This window comes from Chinchilla lanigera, unplaced genomic scaffold, assembly GCF_000276665.1.
Source record: "Chinchilla lanigera isolate Chin_1 unplaced genomic scaffold, ChiLan1.0 scaffold00039, whole genome shotgun sequence".
Lineage (NCBI taxonomy): Eukaryota > Metazoa > Chordata > Mammalia > Rodentia > Chinchillidae > Chinchilla > Chinchilla lanigera.
The window spans coordinates 17,317,252-17,342,285 of record NW_004955440.1 but is presented as its reverse complement, the minus strand read 5'-3'; the positions used below and the strand labels follow the sequence as shown (position 1 = coordinate 17,342,285).

The 25,034-nt window shown below is 37.8% G+C and overlaps 1 protein-coding gene across 1 annotated transcript; it reads left to right on the top strand.

Annotated features, from left to right (window-relative positions):
• Positions 1-449: 449 nt before the first annotated feature.
• On the top strand, positions 450-12,836 carry Arl5a (ADP-ribosylation factor-like 5A; the record flags this gene model as incomplete). Its single annotated transcript, XM_005390808.2, is given in 5 exon segments — positions 450-510; positions 1,614-1,761; positions 3,548-3,631; positions 9,409-9,560; positions 11,984-12,836. Coding segments are annotated over 5 exon segments (494 nt in total), but the record flags the coding sequence as incomplete, so codon positions are not given.
• Between the last annotated feature and the right edge of the window lie 12,198 nt (positions 12,837-25,034).

Here is a 25,034-nt window from a genome sequence, read left to right as displayed (position 1 = left end):
AACTTTAGTGGCTTTGTCCGGTGTGAAGCATTTATAAATTATGTGTAGACTGTTAGGGTTGAATTTGGAATACTTCTCTCAGAATAGGGTCCTGTAGCAGAAGAAGAAATATTGTACTTCTGGCCTCCCATGCAGGATATTGAAAAGATAAAGAGATCTTGATGTTGAATGAGGAAGGTTAAAAAAAAAGAAAGATGAGCTTAACAGGATGCTTCTGTGGGTCTTGCTAGGGTATTCTTTTGAGTTCCAAGAGGGCATAATTAATTGTTATGCACTGAATTACGCAGAGGGAAAGAAGGGTGAAATAGGAATCTGTTGCCTCTTTGTCCCTTCCCTTCTCTTCATTTCCCTTCTCCTTTTCCCACCTTCCTCTTTTCCTTCCTTCCATCCTTTCTTTTCTCTTTATTTTGTATATAAGTATTAAGTCACTGGTGTTTTCTTTATTTCAGAACACAAAGTTATCATTGTTGGGTTGGATAATGCAGGGAAAACTACCATCCTTTACCAATTGTAAGTATTAACTACCTTAAATTTTTTATTTTGTATTTTCTAGTTATATTTTTCTGCTTGTATAGTATTTGATCAGTAAGAGCAATAAAAATTATATAGAACCTTTTGAGCAGTTTCTTTCCCTTTCGCAATATCTATTGTACCTTTCAGCTTTATTTACTCTTTCAGGTTTTTACACTAGGGCGACAGTACAATGCTTACACGTGTGAGTCTGATTTATTTCACTTATGAGTATGGTCTCTAGTGGCATCTATTGACTTACAAAAGCCTCAAGTTTATCCTTTTTTATGGCTAAGTAATACTCCACTGTATAAAAACACCACTTTTTATCCATTCCTTGACTGATGGGCATTTGGGTTGTTTCCAAGATTTAGCTATTACATATTGAGCTGCTGTAAACATGGGTGCACATGTACTGTTGTGGTATGATGTTTTTAATTCTTTTGGGAAAATACTCAGAAGGGGAATAATCCTAGTTTTTTAAAGGAAAGAACAACTGGGATGGGGGAAGAAAAAAATATATACAGATATATACAAGATAGCTAAGATAAATATACCATGGTTTATATTTATATTGTTTGATCAGTTTTGCATGCCTGTATCTTGTAATCTAAGCAGCTACTTTAAGATAACAATATGCAATGTAATAGCCATTGTTAATTTCCTATTACCTTGTTTTGAAATTCTGTTATCATTTTTATTGGTTTTTTCTCTTTAAAATTAAAAAAAAAATTATATAGAGACTAAGTTAGTCTGTCAAGGAGAAGGGTTAGTCATAAACTCAGAGCCAAATTTAAGCAACTCTCTAGAGAGCTAGAAATTTATGTGCCATTGACAATGTTTTTCAGCTCTTTTGCCTGTGGAAAATAGAATAATATTTTATTATATAGTTTCCTAGAGCAGTATAGAATATTCTAGATATTCTTTTACTAAGTTTGAATTTTGTGAAAGCAGTAAATTTACTACTGATATGAGGTAGTGGTGAAAAGATATTTGGGAATAAAATATAAAAGGAAGTCATGCTGTTTTGTCCCTTGATTGAGAAATTGTCAAATAGGCTAGCTTCCTTGTAAATTGTGATGTGTTTGAACTTTTTGTTCCAGTTCTATGAATGAAGTTGTACATACATCCCCTACAATAGGAAGTAATGTAGAAGAGATAGTGATTAATAATACATGTTTCCTGATGTGGGATATTGGTGGCCAAGAATCTCTTCGCTCGTCCTGGAACACTTACTATACTAATACAGAGGTAATGTTTCTTAATATGCTACAGCTTCTATGAGCAAAATGCTTGTAGATTTGAACCCTAATAGCTAATATTTAAAAATGTAAGTGTTTAATATGTGCCCAGTAGAATATTTGATTGCCTCATTCAGGGTCATTGCTCTGTAGATTCATTATCGTGGAAATTCTGTGTGAAGAATTAGTAGCTATTGTGTATTGAACTTAAGTATTGGTAATTTTTTTCTTACTATTGATGTTTGGCAAAGTGGGGGCAATTACAGTTAATGAAAATCCTAGTGGTTTGCATGTGAGTCAGTTTTACTAAGTATTTTCTTCTATGCAGAACAATTGCCCATTGAAGAAATTGTTTTCTTTTGATTAAAAAGTATTTCCATAATCATATGTTTCTTATTTATAAATAACTTCCCAAGTGAAAATTTTAGACCTGGGACACATGTGTTCATAGTATAAGCCTGTAAATTAAAAGGATATTGCAGTTGGTTTTGTAGTGCTAATTTTAAGTTAATAAAGCATACTCTAAAGATATGTAAAGCTGGGTTTTGAGTCATTAAGAAACTATTAAGTATTCTAAGAACTTGACCCTCAACACTCTTATTACTTAGTCATATTTTTGGAAAAGAAAAAAATGTATGTGCTCATAAACTCTTCCTTACATACAATCCTTAGGTATTAAATCATGCTAGCACCTTGAAAATACCTTGGGATAACAGTGATAAAGCCACATATCAGTAAGTTATCAAGTGAAAAAAGAAAGTAGTAATTTTCTTATCTAGCTTATGGTTGATGAAAACTGAAGAATAATAGAGGCTCTGGAAATCACAGTACATTATTTAGATTAATAGCTAGTTCTAAAAAATAAATAGGACATTTTATTAACCAGCAGTCAGCATTAGCTTGGACATCATTCATATAGGCTATTGTAAATAAATTAACGCAGGGCCAGGGATATAGCTCAGTGGCCCAAGAGCCTGCCTGGCAAGCTCAAGGTCCCGAGTTCGATTTCCAGTACCAAAAAAAAAAGTTAACACTACACTTGCTCCTGTGTCTGGCTTGCTTTTTGGTGCTCATGGAGTTGAGAAAGAGATTCGCAGGAGGTCAGCCCTACACAGAGCCTTGAGTCTCCAGGTGTCTTCTGATACGAGGCTCCCCTTCAGTTTAGGAAAGAGTTCCTTGCAGGCCACAAGTGCCATTGCTATAAGTTGGAAAGCCTGTCTTTAGATACAGATTTACTCTTAATTTGTTAATTTTTTAAAAATTTGATTTAACTGCCAGATACACGTGCCCTTTTAGATTTTGAAATGGATATTAATAAATAGTATTTCTCTGGAAGTAATTTAAATTTAGTGCTAGATTATTTTGGTTTTTTTTTTTTTTTTTTTGGGTTTTTCTCCGGTACCGGGAACCGAACCCACGACCTTGCGCTTGCCAGGCAGGCGCTTTTGCCGCTGAGCTAAATCCCCAGCCCATTGCTAGATTATTTTGGTTTGGTTTGGTTTTGGGTTTTGTTGACTTACAGTGCATATAGATGGATGTAGGCCTATTAGCATTCAAGGTAAGTAACTTAGAAAACAACAGGTATATACTGATTATCCTTTATTTTCTTTTAAGCAGTAGTAAATATATTTTAATTAGAGGGTTTACAATGTGTAATAGGTACCTACTTGTCATTTTCCGAAATACTGTAAGCCTCTAATGTCTTGATATTAGCCTGTAAATCAAATAAGCACTTCATAAATTTTCAAATGCGAGTGACACGTAATCACTAATGATGTTTTTGGTAATTATTTTAGTTTGTGATAGTTGTTGTGGACAGTACAGACAGAGAGAGGATTTCTGTAACTAGGGAAGAACTCTACAAAATGTTGGCTCATGAGGTAAGTCAGTTTTCTGTCAGACGTGGGAGGAGGGTATTTGTGGGTCATTTTTTTTTTTTTTTCTGATTTGTCATGAGAATGTTACCTATTTTTAAACTTTTTAAAAAAAATCCTTTATTGCTGGCCTTGCTTGCTCTATGATTTGTACTTCCCAAATCTGAAGTGCTGCTGGAGACAGCAGAAAGATTGTACATCAGCTGGAGAGCAGCGTTTCATTCACCTTGATGAATGGGGTTTGGAAGTTCACGTGCACAAAGTGCACAAGTAACTTTCATTTGCAGTTAAAATAGATTAGACATATAAAGGGTATTATCGGAAATAATATTTTAAAGACCTGCATATGTAACAGTTCTGGGTTATTTCTCAGTTATCAGCTAATATTTAAATATAGTTGCTTTTAGGTTTTTCTGGTACTGTCATGTGCATAAACAGAATTATATGACTAGCCACATTGCATTAATCCTTGAAGAATGTTATTAGTGACATAAGTTAAAAATTAAGCCGGGAACGGTGGCACACGCCTGTAATCCCAGCACTCAAGAGGCTGAGGCAGGAGAATTGCTGAAAGTTCAAGGCCAGCCTGGGCTACAGTGAGTCCAAGACCATCCTGAACTATGTAGTGAAACCTCGTCTCAACCCCCCTCACCCAAAAAAGGTTAAAAATTAAATAAACTAGTATTGGGAATATAGTTTGGTAATACAGTGCTTGTTTAGTGTGTGTGAGGCTCTGGGTTCAATCTCCAGCACTACAAAACAGAGTAATATAGCCAATCAGTAATGATAATAGAAATTTAAAAATCATATTTACTGTAGTAATAATTATTATTTTAATGCTTTTTATTCTTGCCACCTTCTCAACTACAAATAGGGGTAGAAAAATTAACGTGTAGGTATATAAATTTATTTAAGTGGGATTTTTATAAAGCTTAAGAAAATTGAGATACCCTTGTGATGAAGTTTTATATGTAACAGTGATTTGATGGTTTCTATTTGCTTTAACAATTGTGCTGTTTCAGGCACCCTTTAAAGACTTTAGGAAATCTAGTAAAGTTTATTAATAAATTGAAAGCCCTCATTTTCCTTTTAATGATCATGTCCAGCAAAATGTATTTGTCCCTATTTTGGACTCTTAATTCTGGCAGCTGTATTAAACCTGGAATTTTCAAAAAACAAATCTTGCTATTGTGCATTCATTTACCAGTTTGTTTCTAGTTTGGAGTACAGTCATATCTTGGTATGCAGCTCCTTTGAAACTCATCAGATTTAGTTTTCCACAAAAACATTTTGTCCTGGTCCTTGTTGTTTGGTGCTTGATGAGCAAGCTAGAACTCATATGTCAAGTGCCTCGTGACTCTGACTCACTACCCATTCTAGCTGTCTTAGTTACTTTTCTGTTATTGCTGAGACAAAATACCCGACACCCAAAGTTAAAGGTGAAAGGTTTATTTGCTCACAGTTTGTAGGCTCCAAGGCAGGGTGGCATGGCAAACAGGCATTGCAGAGGAGAAAGAGTTCATGGCAGGCAGAAGGTAGCACAGCAAATGAGATGACCGCAGCTCTTCCTGTCCTTTTTATCTTGTCCATGCTCTTTAGGGAGGGTAGCACTCATAGTCTTAATCCTAGTGCCCTTGATCCTAGCATTGTACCATGAGTCGATTCCAATGTCACACACTCTAGATCCAGCCACCTCTGAAAAAGCCCCATCTATGACTGCATGAGGCTTTGAGGGAACATCTAGGCACAAGCTTTAACACTAGACAAAACAGTTTATTTAGGTGCATCATTTTTGATACTTATCACACTTCCTGAAAGGAATTAATTAGTACCACGATACCATTATGTAAGCATTAAGCCATAAAATAAAGAGAAAATAAGGGTTTTTTTCCTTTCCACTGTGCATTTTACAAAAAGTATACCATCATCCTTCAGTTTATTCTAAAGGTTTTAGAAAATCTAGTAAAAGTTTGTTAATAAATTGAAAGCTCTCTTTTTCTTTTTAGTGATCCTGTCCACCAAAATGCTCTTTTCCCTATTTTGGACTCTTAATTCCGGCAGTTATAGTAAACCTCCTGGAGTTTGCAAAAAACAAATCTTGCTATTGTGCATTTATTTACCAATTTGGTCCTAGTTTGGGATACAGCCATACCTTGGTGCTTGACTTTTTTGAAACTCATCAAATTTGGTTTTCCATGAATTTTGATACAAATATTTTGTTTCTCTTTGGAAAGAGAAACAGAGATACAAATGTCATTTACTATATTTTTTATTGTATTAACAGGTAGACTCCCTCATTTGATTGGTATTCTAATTGGCTATATGTAGCAGGATCAGTATTTTAAGAGCCTCATAGTAAGACTCAAAAAGTCTTACTTTTGCTAGCTGGGAGCATTAAGTTGGGCGGAGTACTTAACTTCATTTGTTATAAATTAAATACATTGAGGCACAGACAATGTATGTGACTTGACCAGTTTTTAAGAGCCAGAGTTTGAACTTAGGGATTCCTATTCAGGCTCTTTGCTAGGGGAAGAAAAGAGAAATAGACATAAATGGAGACAGTAGAGGAAAGGAATTTCACATAAAGGTAGGTGCTGAATATTTAGGGAGTTTGAGCAGGGCCAAAGTACATGGAGTTAAGATGGATTAACAAGTGAGAATGTGCAGCCAGGCATGGTGGGATACACCCGTAATCTCAGTTATTTAGGAGGCTGAGGCGGGAGGATGGGGGAGAGGCAGAGGGAGGGATAAGTTGGGGTGTTCCATACTTGTTACATTAAACAACAAAAACTTAATCATTATCATCATTGGTGTAATATTTCTTACATGTATTCAGAAAATACAAAACTGAAATTTTAAAATAAAGTATCATTTTAAGTAAAGTCTAAAACTTTGAAGATAATGCATCTAAGAATGATTCCAAACACCAAAACCCAAAATTTTCCTCCTAATGACTCAGCTTCTAGGAATTACCTTCACAGATGAAGCGTGGAGAAACAAAGTGACGTCTATGTGTAGAACATGGAAGATGCTTAGTATGTGCATTTGCTGTCATTTGTCTTCTAGACTGGAACAGCACGCATTTTATTTTTGTTCGTTTGTTTTTTGTTTTTCTTCCGATACCAGGAATCGAACTTACGACATTGCGCTTGCCAGGCAGGTGCTGTGCTGCTGAGCTAAATCCCCAGCCCCTCAAAACGCATTTTAGACTGTGACGAACAAGTGCATGTAATACTCAGCAGAGTGTGTTCAGAGTGGCATATGTGTAGTCACCACTGCTCATCTCATATTTGGATCTGTTTTTAAGTCACATTGATGATCAGCCTTAATCCAGTATTTTTTCTGTTGCTATCATAGTGTATAATTGGTCTTATAGTTATGTAATGAAAAACAAAGATAATTTTTCTTGCCTCTTTTCCTAAATATCTAAACATAAGAAGCAGCTGGCTTTTTAAGTCAAAAACTCCCAAATAAAGGTTGACCTTACCTTATATGTAGAAAAAGTTATATTTGGTGTTTTATTTTTTGGAGGCCCTTCAATAAATAGCTTTATTTCTTACGTTTTTGTATTTTCTGTTGAAGGACTTCTCTAAATAACTTTAACACTAAATAAGAACGATGAGTATAAAGTATTTATAAGTAAAATAATAGAGAAGTGTTTGCCCTGTGTGCCCAGTATTTATGTCAGCAGCATGTTCTTTGGACATGCCAGCGTTGTCAGGTCTGACCACTGTAGAAGACTTCAGTACACACTCCCAAGAGATACTGAAACTGAGGAGACAGGAAGGTAGGAATTAAATCCCATGGAAAGTTCATCTCCTCCGTGATTCAGCCACATATCAAGTATTGATAATGGTTCAGTTTTCTATTTAGAACAAAAAGCTGGGCATGGTGGCGCATGCCTGTAATCCCAGCACTCGGGAGGCTGAGGCAGAAGGATTGCTGCAAGTTTGAGACCAGCTTGGGATACAAAGTGAGCGTGAGGCCAGCCTGAACTGCATAGGGAGACCCTGTCTCAAAAAGACAAAAAAAAAAAACCAATCTACTTAGAACAGAAGAAAAAATGTATGCCTCTGATGATGATTATGTGTCTCTCTCTTCCAGTTTTTCGAGTTTTATGGAGACACATGGTCTGAACTATAGGTGAAACTAGTTGAACACAACAATTTAAAGCTTAACGTTGTAGCATTACCACTTTTTGAACTTGCTGTTCAGGCAGCTGCATCATTAACTGTGGTAGCCGTGATAGCTGCCATCCGGCAGGGGGCAGCACAACTAAAAGTCAGCCGTGGCGTGCCTAAGACATTTTGCGTAAGTCCTTTTAACCAGACAAGAAATTTTATTTATGTAAGAGAGAAGTAATAAAAAATAAAATACTATGGAATAATACTGACATACCTACTGAAGAATGTTGTTTAAACACATATACTCAGTAAATCCAAAATGTTCCACTAAAAGCAAAATGATATACAACACAGCTAAGGAAATTTGCAAGGGTAGGACCAAACCTTGGTTTTGTCAGTATTTCCAAGTAAGATTTATATATATAAATAAGTAATACAGAAATAAGATTTCCAAATAAGATTTATCTATACAGTTTTATGGGATTTTAATTCATTAATTGAGTTACATCCTTAATGGATTGTTGGCCTAGGATCCATGAATTGAGTTTGGGGTTATGTATTAACACTATGAAATAGTATGTAAACTTCAAAGAATATTATTGGTATGAGGAAAAGGTCTGTGACCTTAATTAAATTGCCCAGTAAATCTCTGCCTTTCACATGGCTTGGGGTGGGGAGGAGCAGGACAGGCAGAGACTGAGGCTCCTTAGACCTGTGCTGTGAATGAAACACCAGGCACGTGGAGCGTGCGCAGTCACTGCAGTTGGGTAAGGGGTTAGTTGGTGAGTTTTTCCTCGGATCAGATGTGCAACAAATGTTACAAGTGAGGAACAAATTCAAAAAGTTTAAAGAACTTGCCTCAGACTGATAGCATAGAACTTCCTAATTGGGGAGATTTAGTAAATGTAATGCCAATCCAAGATGACCCTATTGCATATGTAGATCTCAGAAATCTTGCACAAAGAGGATAGGTGGGATTAGTTTAGAATAGTGTGTCTCAACTAGAAGTGTAGGCCTGAAGGCCTACAGTAAATTCATTTATTCCTTACACGCCTGGAAGGTGCAGCCGTGTACCCTGGTGGGGGACTTGGGAGACGGCATAGTCACTGAAAGGACTCTTGAGGGTTTAATTCTCCTGTGAAACTCTGGCTGTGAACAGCTGTGTTGGAAGGCTGAGAGCAAGGAATGGATGCAGGTGAAATGACAGGAACGGCAGACAGCACCGCTCGAAGCTGCTCACAGAGCACGAGACAGATTGAGTTAAAACAGGGTTTCTACAGTGAGTGATGCTAGGTGAGGCGGGAAATGTACAGTGCAAGTTAGAACCTTGGAGAGCCCCTGAATACGTCTGATGTTGGCTTTTGTCCATTTTAGCCTCATTCTGTGTTCAGGTAGTGGATATATATTTGATCAGATGACTGTAAAATAAAGTGCTTAGGACCCTCCCTAAAAAAGAATGCCAAGACTAAGAAATACATACATCTGTACAATTTTTATTTATTTAAAATGTACAGAACTGTCTAAGTTTACTTCTGTCAACTTGTAAGCTATGAGACTTGTGTAGAATAAATTCTAGGTTACTAAGATTATAAGAAATAGTTAAATTGGAAAGTATATGGAAAAATGTACTTGCCATTAAAGATTCATTTGCTTTTATAGGACCTAAGGAAAGCTGGACTGCTGATTTTTGCTAATAAACAAGATGTTAAAGAATGCATGACTGTAGCAGAAATCTCCCAGTTCTTGAAGCTCACTTCTATTAAAGATCACCAGTGGCATATCCAGGCATGCTGTGCGCTTACTGGCGAAGGGTAAGAAACCTTCCCCTTAGGTGACATGCATCTAGCTCAGAACTTACGTGTCTTTGTAAGGTCAGTAAATATTTGAGAGGGAGATGTAAGGCATAGCTGGTGTGCATAGTCAGAGATTTTTTTAGGGTAATTGTTAAAATACCAGAACACAGCATAAACAGTATACATACAAACCTGCCCAGCTGGTCCATACAGGAGCGCAGGTGATGTAGTTGCTGAGGAGCTCAGAGGCCGGCATGCTGCTGAGCTGGAGAAGTCAGGACGTTCTCACCTGTTTACCTTGTGCCATGTTTTTGTGTTAGAATTGAAGATAGCAGTTGAAAAGGGGGAGGTGGGTTCGGGGTTAACAGCTGCAATCTCTGCAGTGTGGCAAGGAAGGGAAGGCAAGCTGAAATAGATAAACACTAAGGCCGGAACGGGCTCAAGAAAGTTTTTCATTATTTTTCAAAAATTGAGTAGATCTGTATAAGCAGAAAAAGAATTAAATTGGATATGGAGGTGTCTAAAAATAAGCCTTCAGTTTCAGGTTGAGGTTCCTGAAGTACAGCATTCAGAAAGGGCAGAAGCCGGGGCTACAGCTTGGTGACCTCAGTAGAGAGAATTTTTTTCTCTTAAAACCGTGATGAAGGGCGAACCAGTCTTCTGAGTTTATTGAAGCAAGGTCTCAGGGAAGTAGACGTTTGGAAGAGCATATTTAGAACCTTACAGCAAAGCTGTTCATGAAAAGGCTCAGCCAGTTATCTGCATATTTATTTAGGTAAAGCGTGTTGCGCTTGTCAGGTTGTTTAGTGCCTATTGAGGTATGTTCCCGTCAGGTCAGAACCACTGATCACAGCATTAAGCTTGGCAGGAAGCACAGGTCTCTAGGCTTGGGTAAGTGAGTAACTGCACGGACAGCGTAACTTGCATGGTACAGCTGCAAAGTCCGTCTCCGCTTAAAAGGAGGAAGACCGTAGCTGGCACCACTTTTTCAAAGTGATAAAGTTCGTACAGGGTTCCCTTGGAGCAGTTGGCAAGCAGCGGTGTTTCAGTTTGAAGGTGTTTCATTTCTCTTCTGCAGTAAGGAATGCCTTGCTCCAAAGTTTTCCTTTAGCTTTTGGTGAACGTGTGGTCTAACACACTGGAGGTCTCAAACTTCGGAAATGGACCTCCTTTTAGTTCCCACTTCCGTCATTTGCTAGCCTGTGTGTCTTCTGTAACATGGAGAAGATTCTGATCTTACTGTTGTGAAGATTCATTAAAATAATGATGGCAAATGCTTAGTACAGTTCCTAGCTTGCTATTAGAAAAATAATGTTCATTTCACAATCTGAAGTTAAGGCTATTCATTTATTATTTCATAATGTTTCCTATCAGTAGTTTAAAAGTAGAAACCTAGTTACTGGAGAAAAGTATAGGCCACCCCAAAACAACTATTTGTTTACCTCTTTGCCATTTATTTTTATCTTTTCTTATATTAGACTTGTATATGACATGGACATACGAAGTTTTTAAGATATAAGATTGCAGTATAGTTTTTTCTTATCTACAAAAACCTCATAGGTAGTAGTTAGTACTTCATGACAGTCCCTTGTTTTGTCATAATCTACAGTTTCTTTCCTTCTATATTTTAAAATTCTGTTGTTTGTTTTTTGAAATGGAGTCTTGCTGTATTCCCAGGCTGGCCCCAAGTTGAGGTCCTCCTGCCTTATCCTCCCAAACCAGCCCTTCCTGTATTTCAGATTAGTTCAGTTACCCACTGTTCAGTGATAACTTGTGTTAGTGATGTGAGATGTTATTACCCTTTTTTTTTTTTTTTGGTACCGGGAATCAAACTCAGGACCCTGTGCTTGCCAGTCAGGCACTTGTGCTGCTGAGCTGTATCCCCGGGCCCTGCCTTCATATTTTTTTATATTCATTTGTGATACACATGTATGTATACCTTATGTTAACAAGTTTATGTTTAGTTTAATATCCTTTTTTATTTATACTTGTGAGCATTTTCATATCAAAATATTATTAAAGTTTTAATAGTTCATAATATGAATATCTCATAATTTGTCAGCTTTTTCTTTCTACACATCTAAATTCTGTCTTTTTCTCTTAAAAGTACTGTATGAACAGTCTCAAATCTTTTTCACTCTGATTTTTGATGCATACCTAGGATTAGAAAAGTGGGTGCATAGTGCTGATAGTTTTAATAGTTTTGACATGTTGCACATGGTACTCTCCAGAGCCTACCACGTGACCCCGTGTCAGGGACGTGCGCTGACAGAAAGTGTGGCATACTGTTGTGGGAGTGTGGCTTCACTGCAGCGGCAGCTGCTTCGAATGTTACTGATGCTGAAAGCTTTGTTTTTCAAGTAAATGAAAAGCGTCCTTTTAGTTTGCAGTCCATAGCTTTGTAATTCAGAGTGTAATCGGATGATTTTTTTCCTTCGTAGATTATGCCAAGGCCTTGAGTGGATGATGTCACGACTTAAGATTAGATGATCTCTGCTGACTCTTCTCATGGACTTTGTGTAAACAAAGTGCTGGACTCTACCTGAAAGCTGCAAAAATTAATGGTTTAGATATATTTATAATAAACTGACGTAAACTTTTTCTAAAGAAGAAAAATTAAGACCACTTATTTGAAAACAAGGATGACGTTTCACTTTCCAGTTTGCTTTCTCATTAGTTCCCTCCAAAGTATATATTAAAGCTGTGATTGATACTTTTCTCACAATGAACCCTCTCAGGACATTTTAGAGCCTGTGGTAAGTACAAAGGGAGAGGAAGACGTTTTGAACTTTAAAGAGCTTTATTGTCAATATAACCCTCCCAGTTGAGTGTTGTTCTCTTGTTCCATTAAGTCAAAATACAAATCAGCACATACTGTGTCCAATATTTTGAAATGTAATGTTACTTACAAAAAGTATTTTGCTTAAGGCTATGTATGTATTGTATATATACCTCACGTTCAAGTTAATGGCTTTGATTCAAGTTCTAAGAAAAGCAAATAATGAAAATTAATAATACCCTTAGTGATTACCATAATGAGATAATACTGGCACTGGTGTTAAAGTGCTGTTTTCTACTTTTCCCCTATAATATCTGTATTGTATTAACCAACCCCTCAAATCATGGAGCTGCTTTTCAAAAAAAAGAAAAAGCTTGACATGCTGTACCTAGTTTTTGTTGCTCAGTAGCACACACGGGAGCACAATCCAACCGAGTGGACTGTCACATTTTTGGCTTGGTAGTACTAATGGATGGAACTGCACAGTGAGGAATTACCACTTTTTTTTTTTTTTTCTCAAGACAGGGTCTCGCCATGCAGTTCAGGCTGGCCTTGAGCTCACTTTGTAGCCCAGGCTGGTCTCGAACTCTCAACAAACCTCCCGCCTCAGCTTCCCAAGTGCTGGGATTACAGGCGTGCGGCACACACCTGGCCTCTTTTTGTTGTTGTTATGCGTTTGAATTGCCGAATACATTGTTAATCCATTAATCATAAATTGTGATTAAAACTATCCAGTGATGTCTTAATTGAAAACTACTGTGTGAAACATGTCTATCCAGAGAAATAACATTCTAAAAATAACAATTTAGCTACAGTCTTTTAAAGTACTGAATTGTATGTCAAGAAATTAAAGTGAATTTGAGATATGAGTAAGGCATGCTTTCCAGGCAACATTGGTAATTTCTTAATTTGCAAATCTCTTATTTTAGGAGTTGGAATAAAAGTTTGAGATTTTGTTTCTATAAGTTTTCGTATATCTTCTTCCACCACATAAATGCACTGTTTAACAATTATAAAGTGTAATTTTTTAAGTCTTTCGTGAATTTGATTGAGAAATTGATGGACATGGTATATTATTTGTACTGAGAAATAATTTGACCCAAGACATCTTTTATATTTGCATAGGACTTGTTGGTTTATCTTTTACTATGTTAAAGTTAATGATATTTGTCATAATTATAAACAAAAAATTATAAACAAAATTGACCTATGTTAAAGCATATTTTTGGGTACTCTGTGTGCTGTATTCTGAAATTTTGCAGGTTAATTAAAAACGGCATGTTATAGAATATTCAAGAAAAGAAATAACTACCCTTAACACCAGCTTTCTAAATTTCAGTGAAAGTTTCAGTACAGAATGACAGTACATACAATGAAAGCATTGAGGAAACGTTGGAAGTTTCTTTCTATAAAATATAAATTACTCAATATCTAAATCCCAATTAGGCGTGGAAGATCAGTATTAACATTGGATTTTTGTGTTTTATATTTGTTTTACTGTTCAAATGCAGATCAAAAAACTTAATATTTGTCAACATGCTTTTACAAAAGTAAATCTTAAAGTACTAAGCTTTATTCATATGTTCTTGTACTTTTTCTAATCACTACAAGAGATGACTTGTGTATTAAAAATTCTCTTAAAAACCCAAATCTATTTTGTAATTTCCTCAGAGACAAATATTCTGTAAAGTAGCCCTGAAAAGCTATACCTTTTACTGGTTTTCTGTTTTAATCTGAATAATAATGTGTTCAGTTTCCTGGATTGCTACCGCATCAGTCCACCGTGATACCAGCACATCGCCCTGTCATCAGATGTTGTCTGTAGTGTTCTTCCGTTGGGTATTTAAAGCATGTACTACGTTGCTATAGTTGGTTTAATATACTTGATTATTGACATCATACCTGAGAATGCGTGAGATCTTATACCACACTCACAAAACACGAGTTTTTGGTTTTCTACCCTTCTAGGATATACATCAAAAATAAGATGGTAGCTGTGCCCCTGTACATAAAACCAAGATTACAGCTGGGGAAAAATAACATCAGTTCTTGCAGGAAAATACCAAAATAATTTAATAGTAGTGGTTCCAAGTGGAATAGTACAGCCAATTTAAAGGTAACTTTAGTGGAATTAAGCAAAGGGGAATGCTTTGGGATTTTAATATACTACTTTTTTAGTATAAACAAATATCTCATTTAGCATCATTGTGCTCAGCTTTGAAAAGAACAAAAATTTATACTTCTGTACATGCGCTGGATTTAAATGTCCTGTTTTGATACTAATTTTGAAAGTCATATAACTTCTCTTAGTTTGGTGGAAATGATCATGTGCTGAAGCATTTGACTTATTTTTAATTTTGCCCCAGTGGTATTTATAAAACAGGCCTTTCACATTATACTGAGGGCTCTGTTTGAACTGTTTAGTTTTCTTTATCTTTGCAGCGCATCTTGGCCTTCATGATGGGCAAACATGCAGGCGAGGTGAGTGGGCCGGGGCAGCAGGGCCTGGGCATTTGCTTCCTTACACGGCACTTTGCCTTACGGATAGAAACGTGCTTTAGCACTGCTGGTCGGCATTTTAATGTAGGTGGTGAAATTCTTAGAGGTGTGGCGTAAAATAAAGGGAGGAAGAGCTCTGGTTTCTGACCTTTTACGAAGTGTGTGTTAGGTGGTGACGGTGCATCACAGACAAGTGCAGGGCGGGTAAGGGAAGAAAGGCGTGAGGTCCCCCGGTCTCCTTTTGCCTGAGTGTAGAGTGTTAAGATGCCTGGAGGGTGGGGCCCAGGGTCCCCTCTCCACGGGCACTTCACATTTCCTGCTGTGACTACAGCAGCCACATACAGTACAGACAGCCTCACAGTCTGTTTATGTTAGTGTAAATAGGAAACTGTAGACAACTTTCTAGTCTTCTTTGCAGGTGTTTGTTAGAATGTATCTGTATGCTGCTGTACTTTGTATATAAGAGATAGCAGTTCCATTCTTCCCCTTCATTTTTACTGAAAGAACAAAAATCAGCATTAGCTGTCTAACGGAATTAGTAATAAGCCCATTTTTACAAAATAAGCTTATTGAAATGGGTTTTAAAAGGTACCAGAATAATATGCATTGATTGTAGATCCAGATACGTTATAGACAATGTCTTTAAAGCTCCACTTACACAAAAGTAAAACCGTATCAAAGAATATATAGTAATTTTAAGTCCATGATAATGGAGTAGTGGAAAACTGGAATTTAGCACTTTGAATGCTGAAACGTGACTTCTTCAAATTAACCTTACAAGGGTGGGGTGGGTGTGGGAACTATAACAGGATACTGGTGGGTTGCTTATACAGTATTTCTTAAAATTGTCTAGCCGTTGCATATTGTTCTGAAGACTAAAGCTTCAGTTTTCATGTTATTGCCTGCTAGATGCGCTGTTCTTCGGTAGAAAATTCCCACAGTCTGTGTTCAAGAAGTGCCTGAAATTGATCTGTGTTGACTTTCAAGTCCGTCTAATAAATTATATATGTTTTCTATGGTATTGTGTGTGCTTGTTTTACTGATGACACGGAACTGAGGGTTTCTGAGTCCGAGTTGGTGGTTGATTTGAATAAAAAGGCTTGAGATTAAAGATACCCATCTAATCCTCAACAAATCAGTGTAAATAAGCACTAACAAAGCCATTTTCTCTCTTCTACTGATAAAAGTAGTTCATGACCCTAGCACAAGGGCCCCTCTGCATTAGGCAGACTAAAAACCTTAACTCTTCCTGTCCTTTAAAGTAATTTTAAAAGACAGTGCTGCATCCGTAAAACCTTCAGTAAGCGCTTGGCCTTGCCTCAGTAGCCTGTGCGTTCCCGCAGTCAGCCGCTAGTCATTCTCAGTGTGCTGCACTTAGGTCTGGGGCCGTTTTGTCTGTGTGTCTGTATGTGCCAAACCCTCCTCTGTACATCTGTATACCAAAGTATTTATTGAATCTTACTCCATTTTTCATACAGTTCAGTTATTCAAAAAAAAAAAGTAACTTCTAGGACAGGGCCTGGCTGCATCTCCAGTGCGGTGCAGTCGCGCCGTGTTCAGATCGCAAGGCGTCTCGCACGGAAGGCAGAATGTGTGTGGCTGTGAACTGCTCTGATGTGCCCTGTTCCCGCCCCCAAACTGCGTACGTTGGTGATACACGAAGTGCTCGCATGTTTGCGTGACACTGGTCGGATTGGAGTGGCTTTCTCGTGTTACGTCCCCCTGTGCCCGTGAGACAAGGTCATAGGTAATACCTGCAAAGCACTTTTAAAGATGCTCTCTAGGTTAATGGCCAAGAAACAGCTTTGAGGCGGCAGCTACGTGTAACGAGGGCTGTTTTTGTTGCTAGAGTTGAGAACAATGTAGACTAGTCATTTTAATTTATACATAAAATACATATTACTAATTGCATTAATTTTATTAATGATACTTTTTTTATACCAATAATCAAACTCATGACCTTTTGCTTGCCAGGCAGGCTGTGTGCTGCTGAGCTATATCCCTGGCCCTTATGGCAAGTTCTATAGCTTAATATTAGTATTAATCTTACCATATTTTCCTAGAGAGGCCTAGGTAAAAATTATTCCAAGTAGTTTCCTTGTGTTAGGCCCCTCCACAACTCTACCACCAAAATGAGGTATATACCTACAGTATTGATAAATTGGAAAAATTTTTGAAAAACTTTACATTTGTTTATATTAAAATGTCCAATACAATAAGTAGTTTCACTACAGCTGCGCATGCAAGAAGAGTAGGAAATTTTGTCTTCTATTATTTTGTGAACTTACGTTTCTCTATGCTAGGGAAATTTCCACACGAGGAATGTCTCAGGAATTGAGGCTGTTAGAGTGCTTTGGTCCTTTTCTGTTTCTTCAGTGCTAACATGCTGGTATCTAGAAAAATAATGCTTCAGGGCTTTCTTGATGAGACAGTTTCGTGGAGGGCTGTGGATATTCGTATTTATTTGAGGAAGGGAGGGAGTGGGTGGATTGGAGGGGTGACCTCTTCATCGGTGGGGCAATGGAATAACTGTTGAGACGGACTCTCATTACACTTGTACCAATGTGTCCTTGTTAATTGACAGATTAACAAGATTAACATAATTATAACAGATAACAGATTAACATAGTTGACAGATTTCAAGATCTGGAAATGTATTGGCCAGGTGACCAGTAAGCAGTAAGATAATATTGATTATGAAACTGAATAAGGTCAAGGTAGTTGGGGACAGGTGATAAATGACTACTGAACTTCCATGTTTGGTATGTATGTAACTTTTTAAAAGTTGCATGTCAGTTTGCTATATTGTCTCATGCTTTGAGTAAAAAGGAAAAAATGTTATATTGTTATTCTATTATGTCCTGTTACATTTATCTTTTCTTTTAGAAAGGGTTAATTATAACTGTTACACCTCTGTGGTGTTGGTGTTTTTATTCTGGTTTGTTGAAATGTACGTATTCACTGGTAGGAGGGCTAGGATCTGCCGTGGCAGTTGAAAAGGTGTGACAACAGCGTTATGCAGGTGACAGATACTGGCTTGAGGGGTTCTCTGAGACCCACTGTAGAACTTAGTCAGTTAACGGAGAAGCTGTCTTTCAGTTACTTCTCAGTGTTAGGGTTGGAAATGAGTCTGAGAAGTAATAACCAATGTGGGATTGTTGGTTTTAAAATGTGAGAAAAATCGTCATTTAAAACGAGTCACAGTGAGCATTCATGAGCATGCATGATAGTAAACAGAGGGAAAGGGAAAAAGTGACAAGGGAGTCATTCCCCGACATAAGCGAGCGTGAATACTGTCTTTCTCACACTAGGTCCTAAGCACCAGGAGGGCGATGACGCTAGGTTTATCGATTTGTATCTGTTTCAAAAGGGATTCAAGGTGACTCTGTTTTTCACATTAGTTCTTATAGTAGACACAGGGCTTTATTTAAAATGGCCTTAAAGCACCAAGTAGTGGGAGGCAAATACACAAATTTTACTTGCTTGAAATATAGTAAATATAAAAGTAGAGAAAAATGAAATATAGTAAATAATTCACCGGCTCTTTTGGGGAAAGAAGCTGTGATCCTATTGCTGTTTTGTCTTTCTTCAGTTTTCATATCTGGAATATCCTCTTTTTACTAGTAAATATGTTTTGTCCCATGAAGTGAGTGAGATTTTTCACATTAAAGTAGTAGCATCTGACATGCCTTTTGAGTGAGTGCTCTCTGACTGGTAACAGCACCCTTTGGGAGTCCATGAATTGGAATGCTCAGGTGACCAGTTGCTCCATTCCCACATTCCTTACGTTCTGGCAAATCATTCATACCGAGCAGGATGTTACCTTGAAGTCTTGTTGAAACAGTTCCGTGTATGTGGATCACACATAATACTGTACTGTGTTATCCTCAGGAGTGCTGTGATGAACAGCTACTTAATGCTTGCTTTTTTAGGATTATTCCTGTTGGCTAGAATCCCAGAATTGAAAGTACTAGTAAAAGTGGTGTGGTTGGAGAATACCTATTCTGTATTTCCAGTAGTATGTATTTTTTTGTTAAAAACTGTTTCCACCAATAGGACAAATATGCTCTTATTTTGGACTTGGTTGTTGAAGCTGTTTTTCTACGTGTTTTAATTTCACCTTGTTCTTTTTGTTTATTAGAGTCCTGGTGTTTGTGTGAGTAACTTAAAATGGTGAATATATTAGCCCTTTGTCATGTTTTTGAAGATTTTTAAATAGTTTGTCCCTTAGATTTATATAGTGAGCTTTTCAACGCGTTTATTGATGTAAAAAAAATTATATAAGGAATACTTTTTTAAGTGAAAACTAGAAAGGACAACAATCCACTAGAAAATTAAGATACCCATTGTCCCATCATCCTAGGAAAACCAGTACCAACACTTGAGGATATATGCCCTTAAGTTTTGCACAATATTGTGAACACCTTTTACATGCAAAGCATTATTTTAATAGATACTTTGTGTTTGGATATGTCATAACCACTAGTCTATGGCTGTACGTTAAATTGTTCCTTATTTCTCACCATTAAACATAGTACTGTGAGACATGAACTTCTTTTCCTTGGAATGACTTCCCACAAGTCAAATTGCAGTGTCAAAGCGTGTAGACACTTTAAAGGCGTTAGTGACCTGTTGCCCAAGTGTGATCCCAAAATGTGCTCCACATCCTTGTCAATATACATGACCATCTCTATTTTAAGATGCTTAACATTACATTCTCAAAAGCCACCACCACTCAGTCTGAGTGTTTTCAGGTGGTGGTGCATGTTCGCCAGCCCTCTCCTCCCTGCAAGGGAAACGCGGATGTACCGATTGATATTCTGTGATCTTTAGCCTTTGAGCTGTTTGGCAGTTTACTTGTTGAGCCACATGTGTCTAACCTGTGCTGATCGTTGACTCATTTTAGAGGATAGAAGAAACCTAGAAAAGAACCCTCCAGCTGAAGTTTTTTAATACTGAGAATAATCTCCAGCACTTTTTATTGTGATTTCTACCAGGGTATCACTCTACAGTCAACAGCCCAAAATCCAATCCTTTTTACTCTTTGGTATAGGTTATTTGTTTTATGAGGAGCGCGTATTTATAGTGTAAGTTGTACTCTTCCCCATTGTGACTGGGATTCCCAGTTCAGCATTATTTCTTGTAAGAAAATTGTGTTTGATGAATAAACTTTTAAGTTACAGAAACACATCTTTATGTCAAGCAACACCTGCTTCATTCTTTTAAATATTAGACAATCGTGTGTGTACACACACGTGTGTGTGTGTGTGTGAGAGAGAGAGAGAATGGAACCCAGGGCTTTTGTACTGACCTATGTCCCAGCCTATTTTTTGTTTTGAGACAGGGTTTTGCTAAATTACCCAGCTTGGGTTTGAGCTTAAAATCCTCCTGCATCTCCCTCCCACGGTTCTGGGATTACAGGTGTATGTCATCATGCCCTTCTATCTCCCTTTTTTTTTTTTTTCCGTTTTTCTCCGGTACCAGGGACCGAACTCACGACCTTGCACTTGCCAGGCAGGCACTTTGCTGCTGAGCTAAATCCCCAGCCCCCTATCTCCCTTTTATATTTACATTTCTTGGTTACTACTTGAGTTGAATAATGTCATAGAATTCTTTTGGTCATATTTATTATTAGTATAAATTTTCTACTTTGTATTTTTTGCTAATGATTTTATGACAGTGCTTTTAAGGAATGCTAATTTCCTCCTACATGCTATTTTGACTTTAAAAGTAAGGGTGTCCTTTGAATCAGTGATCTGCAGCCTTTTTAGCATCAGGCATCGGTTCCATGGAATACAGTTTTTCAGGGGGTGGGTGAGGGTGCTTTGGCATGATTTAAGCACGTTGCACTTACTGTGCCCTTTACTTATATTATGACGTTGTAATATACAGTGGGTTCATTCCATAACTCACCATAGTGCAGAATCAGTTGCGACTCTCAGCTTGTTTTCCTGCAGCTGCATGGTTCCACTTAGGGATGGAGGGAGAAGGTCACGCCGAAAGTGTGTTGCTTATGTTCAGTGTACTCCACAGTCTCATTTTGGTTGCTGTCACTGTAGAAAACTCTGCTTCACAAAAAAGGATGTTGGAAGTAGAAGGTGACTTTTCAGCGTTTTTGTGACAATTTCAAGATATTCCACCTTGACTTTAACCCGGGACATAACGGAAATTTGAAGTTGTCTCAAACATACTTTTAAGCCCACTATCATTTTGCTCTCAAGCAGCAAAGACCGTTTTAGCACCAAGTCTGTTCTCCTGGCTTGTCCATAAGTAGGCCAGCTGTCAGGTTTGTTGGGGTTGGGAAGAGTACTGAAACACTTGGAAACTGATGGGCATGCCCCAGCGTGGAGAAGGAAGGCCTGCCTCAGTCCTGTCACAACCTCTGATGTTGGAAATGCATCTCACGTTACTAGTGTTCGCTCATCACTCCCTTAATTCCGGTGTGACTTTGAATGCAGCCCCTTTCTCTGTTGACTTGAAAACAGTTGTCCCCTGAAGTGAATGACTGAATTTGTTGAGCAGTTTGAATGTATCACACAAGTAAGCAAGATTTGTGAACATTCTGTAACACTGAAATGTACTTCAGTAGTGACTTCCTCTGAAAGAAATCTGGAGCAGCTCTTACAGCTGAGAGGCTGACTAGTGATTTACCTTTAGGAAGCTATCTCACTTTGTGTGTGAGAGAGGATTGTGTGCTCTGTGTTCATCTCACAGAGCTGGGAAGGTACACATGAGTTAAGGGCGTGTATAGTTTGATGTGGTTGGTAATTTTAATAACATCCTGCAAAACAGTTTCAGGTGATTTTTTTGGCTAGCCAGCATATCTCTAGGGTGACAGTATATAACATAAATTCACACTCAGAAGTGACCTCTTGGACCTGAGTAGTGAAACTAGAAAGCCCTCCAATCATAGCAAGCTGTTCCTTCTGTGTATATACTACAAAATTATCAATTCAATTTCCTCACATGTAATCATTCAGACTTGAATAGTTCTGTAGCTGTGGTGTTGGTTGGCAAAAAAAAAACAAAAAAAAGATGCTTGTAACATAGCCTCACGCTCCTGCTCCTGAAAAATACATCACAAAATCAAGCATTGTTGCCTGCCAACATCAGTAGATTCATTAACATGGGCTGTGTACCACTGTGATTCATTAATCCTCTCTCAACAGTTGTGCCACAGTGACCGCTGCTGTTTATCAGTACATGTAGCTATGACCTTCACTGAAAGAGGGACCCATGCCACCTTTTGAACTGCAGCTGCTTCTAAAAATGCGTGACAAATATCCTTAGGGGCAGGTAGGATCAACTCCTGCTCCTAAGTCCCCAACAGTAGAGGGCTTCTGAGCTTTAGCCGCTAAGGGTGATACTGTTGGTGCAGATGCATTGATACATTAAAATGAAGTGATGAACTTCAATAATTGCTTTTGTTTTTTTGTGTTCATTTTTTTTCTTGTTAAAAAAGAAGCAACTCCAAAGCCTTGTCTTTGAAAATAGGGTTGGTTTCAGAGGAATAACGCGGTTTGGAAGGTTGAATGGCTTTGTTGGGTAGTTTGTCATCCCATCTTACAAAGCAGGCTTGGCCAGGCATGATGGCACATGCACTCAGGAGGCTGAGGCAGGAGGATTGTTGCAAGTTGGAGACCAGGCTGGGCTACAAGGTAAGCTCAAGACCCTGTCTCAAAAAGAAAACAAAAAAAGCAGGCATGAAGAATGTGAATCACCTGTTGCAGTGGACCTTAATTTATGCAAAACTCCTGCAGCTTTCTTCCATTGGCAGTCTTAGAGTCCTCTGCTGTCTCCTAATTGAATCTCTCCCTCTTCAAAAAAGCTCTCTCCAGTGACGTTTGTTTTTTACTCATTTTGGCTAGGGTTAGATTTTGGTCTTCCTGGAAAGTGTGACTGAGACAAATGCACAGTGTGGGAAAGAGTGCGGAGGGAAGTGGTAAAGAAAATACTGGACAGGCCATGTACAAAGTAAGTAAATGATTCTGATCAAAGTAAGCGTCCAGCTCTAACGCCTGCCACGAGATGCAGCTATGTAAGTGCATCAACTCTCTTGCCATTATAAAGCCTGTGACCAGATGCAGCTTGTCACTTGCCACTCACTAATGCGGTCTGCAGGCAGTTGATTTATTATGGTATGTGCGCAGTCAAACATTTCTGCTAATATTAATCTGGATTTGCAGCTGCTCTCCGGTGCTAGCATTACTGCCTCAGCTCCACCTCACATCAGCAGGCAGAAGGTGTGTGCAACCTAGATACCTCAGATATGTAGTTTACAGTAGGTTTTGCTCCTATGAAACTAATGCAACTGCTGATGACAGGAGGTGGAGTTCAGTAATTCTAGTAGTGGGAGCTATAAATTCACATGAAGCTATGACATACCACTCAACTTCCTGGTGTGTGGCTTGGTTCCTGGGGCTTGGGGACCCCTGCTTTAAATTGATGTGAGCTGCATATGATGTGTTTTGTTGGATTTGTCAACCTGTCTATGGTTTGTGCCCCTTGTTCAAAAAAGTTCTGTGGGAAAGATAGAAAATAACAACTAATGATTGTGGCTTATTTTTATATGCCTTGAGTGGATGACAGTAACTATTTGCCACCCCCCATAAACGTTACAGTTAGTGTGAGAAGAATAAAGAGGACATGGTTGGAATTTCAACCTTTGAGGATGTTTGTACTGCATTCTCTTTTGAGTATTCATTAAAAGTTTTACCTTTTTGTCACTACTTAAGCCATCTGTTAACTATTAATTGAAAGGTAAAAGTGTTGGGAATTATATGTTGTTATTAAAATGGTGGATGTCCCTCAATCAGTGTCCAGCATAATCAGGGAATAGTTAAATTATATGATGAAACATGCTGCCATTAAAAATTTTTATAGGGATTTTTAGTGGCATAGGTAGTGATTGATGATTGTGACATGTGAAAGGAAAATAAAGTATAAATTTTTACACAGAGGATTGCAATGACAAGCGGGTTCATCAAGAACGGCATTCACAAGAGACCAAGAACAGGAACAAAGCTCTATTGAGCGGGCTGACAGTCTCTGACTAGGAGCCAGAGACGGTGTCTGCCCTGATCTGGGTCTCACCTTCGGTTTAAGGACATTTTAGGTTTCCATAGTAACCATTGCATTTTTGGGAATCTCACAAGAATGTCACACAATTATCACAAAGGTTACTTCTCCCAGAAGGTGTTAGCCAGATTCCAGATGACCTTTAGCTTACTTCCCAATTTGTCCTGTTTGTTCTTTTCCCATTTTATGACTATGCTCTCCTTTAAGTGGGTTGATAACTAACGAAGGGAAGGGGGTGAACAGTGGGGTCAAACACAGCTTCAGTGAACTTAAGTGACTTCTCTTAATATGGAGTTAAAAATGGAAATGGAGTCTCTTGCCCTATTAGGATAACCTCAGTTATTCTTGAAGCATAGAAAAAAGAAAATATATGACAGTGTTATTAGGATTTGTTGTAGACAACAGCATTATGGTTGAATTTTGTCAGTCTTCATGCTTTTGCATATCTGAAATAGTCCATAGTGAGCCCATTACAGTCAAATTAGAAAACAATTTTGAATCATTTTTGTTACTTTTAAGGAATCATGTTAATGAGGTAAGGAAAATTTGAAAAGTGTTTGTAAATGAGATACAGCTCTGAGTTTAGAGATCAAGATGTTTAGTAAAAATTCAGGGACACAATACTATTTACAACCTGCAGTACATTAGTTATTTTATATTTTACTGGTTTGAAGGTTTCATGACCATAGGTATCTCCAGTTGGATGGTTATTATTTTTTAAGTACCAGCAAAATGCAGTGAGGAAAAAAAAACAAGAGGTATTTCGAATGGTGGATTCAAAGAGCCGAGCAGGGTGATATAATAAACCAAACACTGGCCTAGAAGACAACCAGGGTTAGAACCACAGCTCTTCCACTACTACAGCCATAACTGCACATTTTCAGTGCTGTGAAACTTCACTATTATTTAGAGCCTTTTTAGCAATAAAATCTATTTCATTAGTTGTATTTTGTGGAATTGCTATATAAAGAGATCAGGTAAAATTAGCATCCTAGTTATATATATATTCTATAATTTGACATTTACTTCATAATCAGTGGGATTTTGGTGAAGAATAAAATTTGTAATTAGGTAGAAGGAACATACGGTCACATCAATTTCTACATCTGGTTCTAGGTGTTTTGTTTTAGATCATG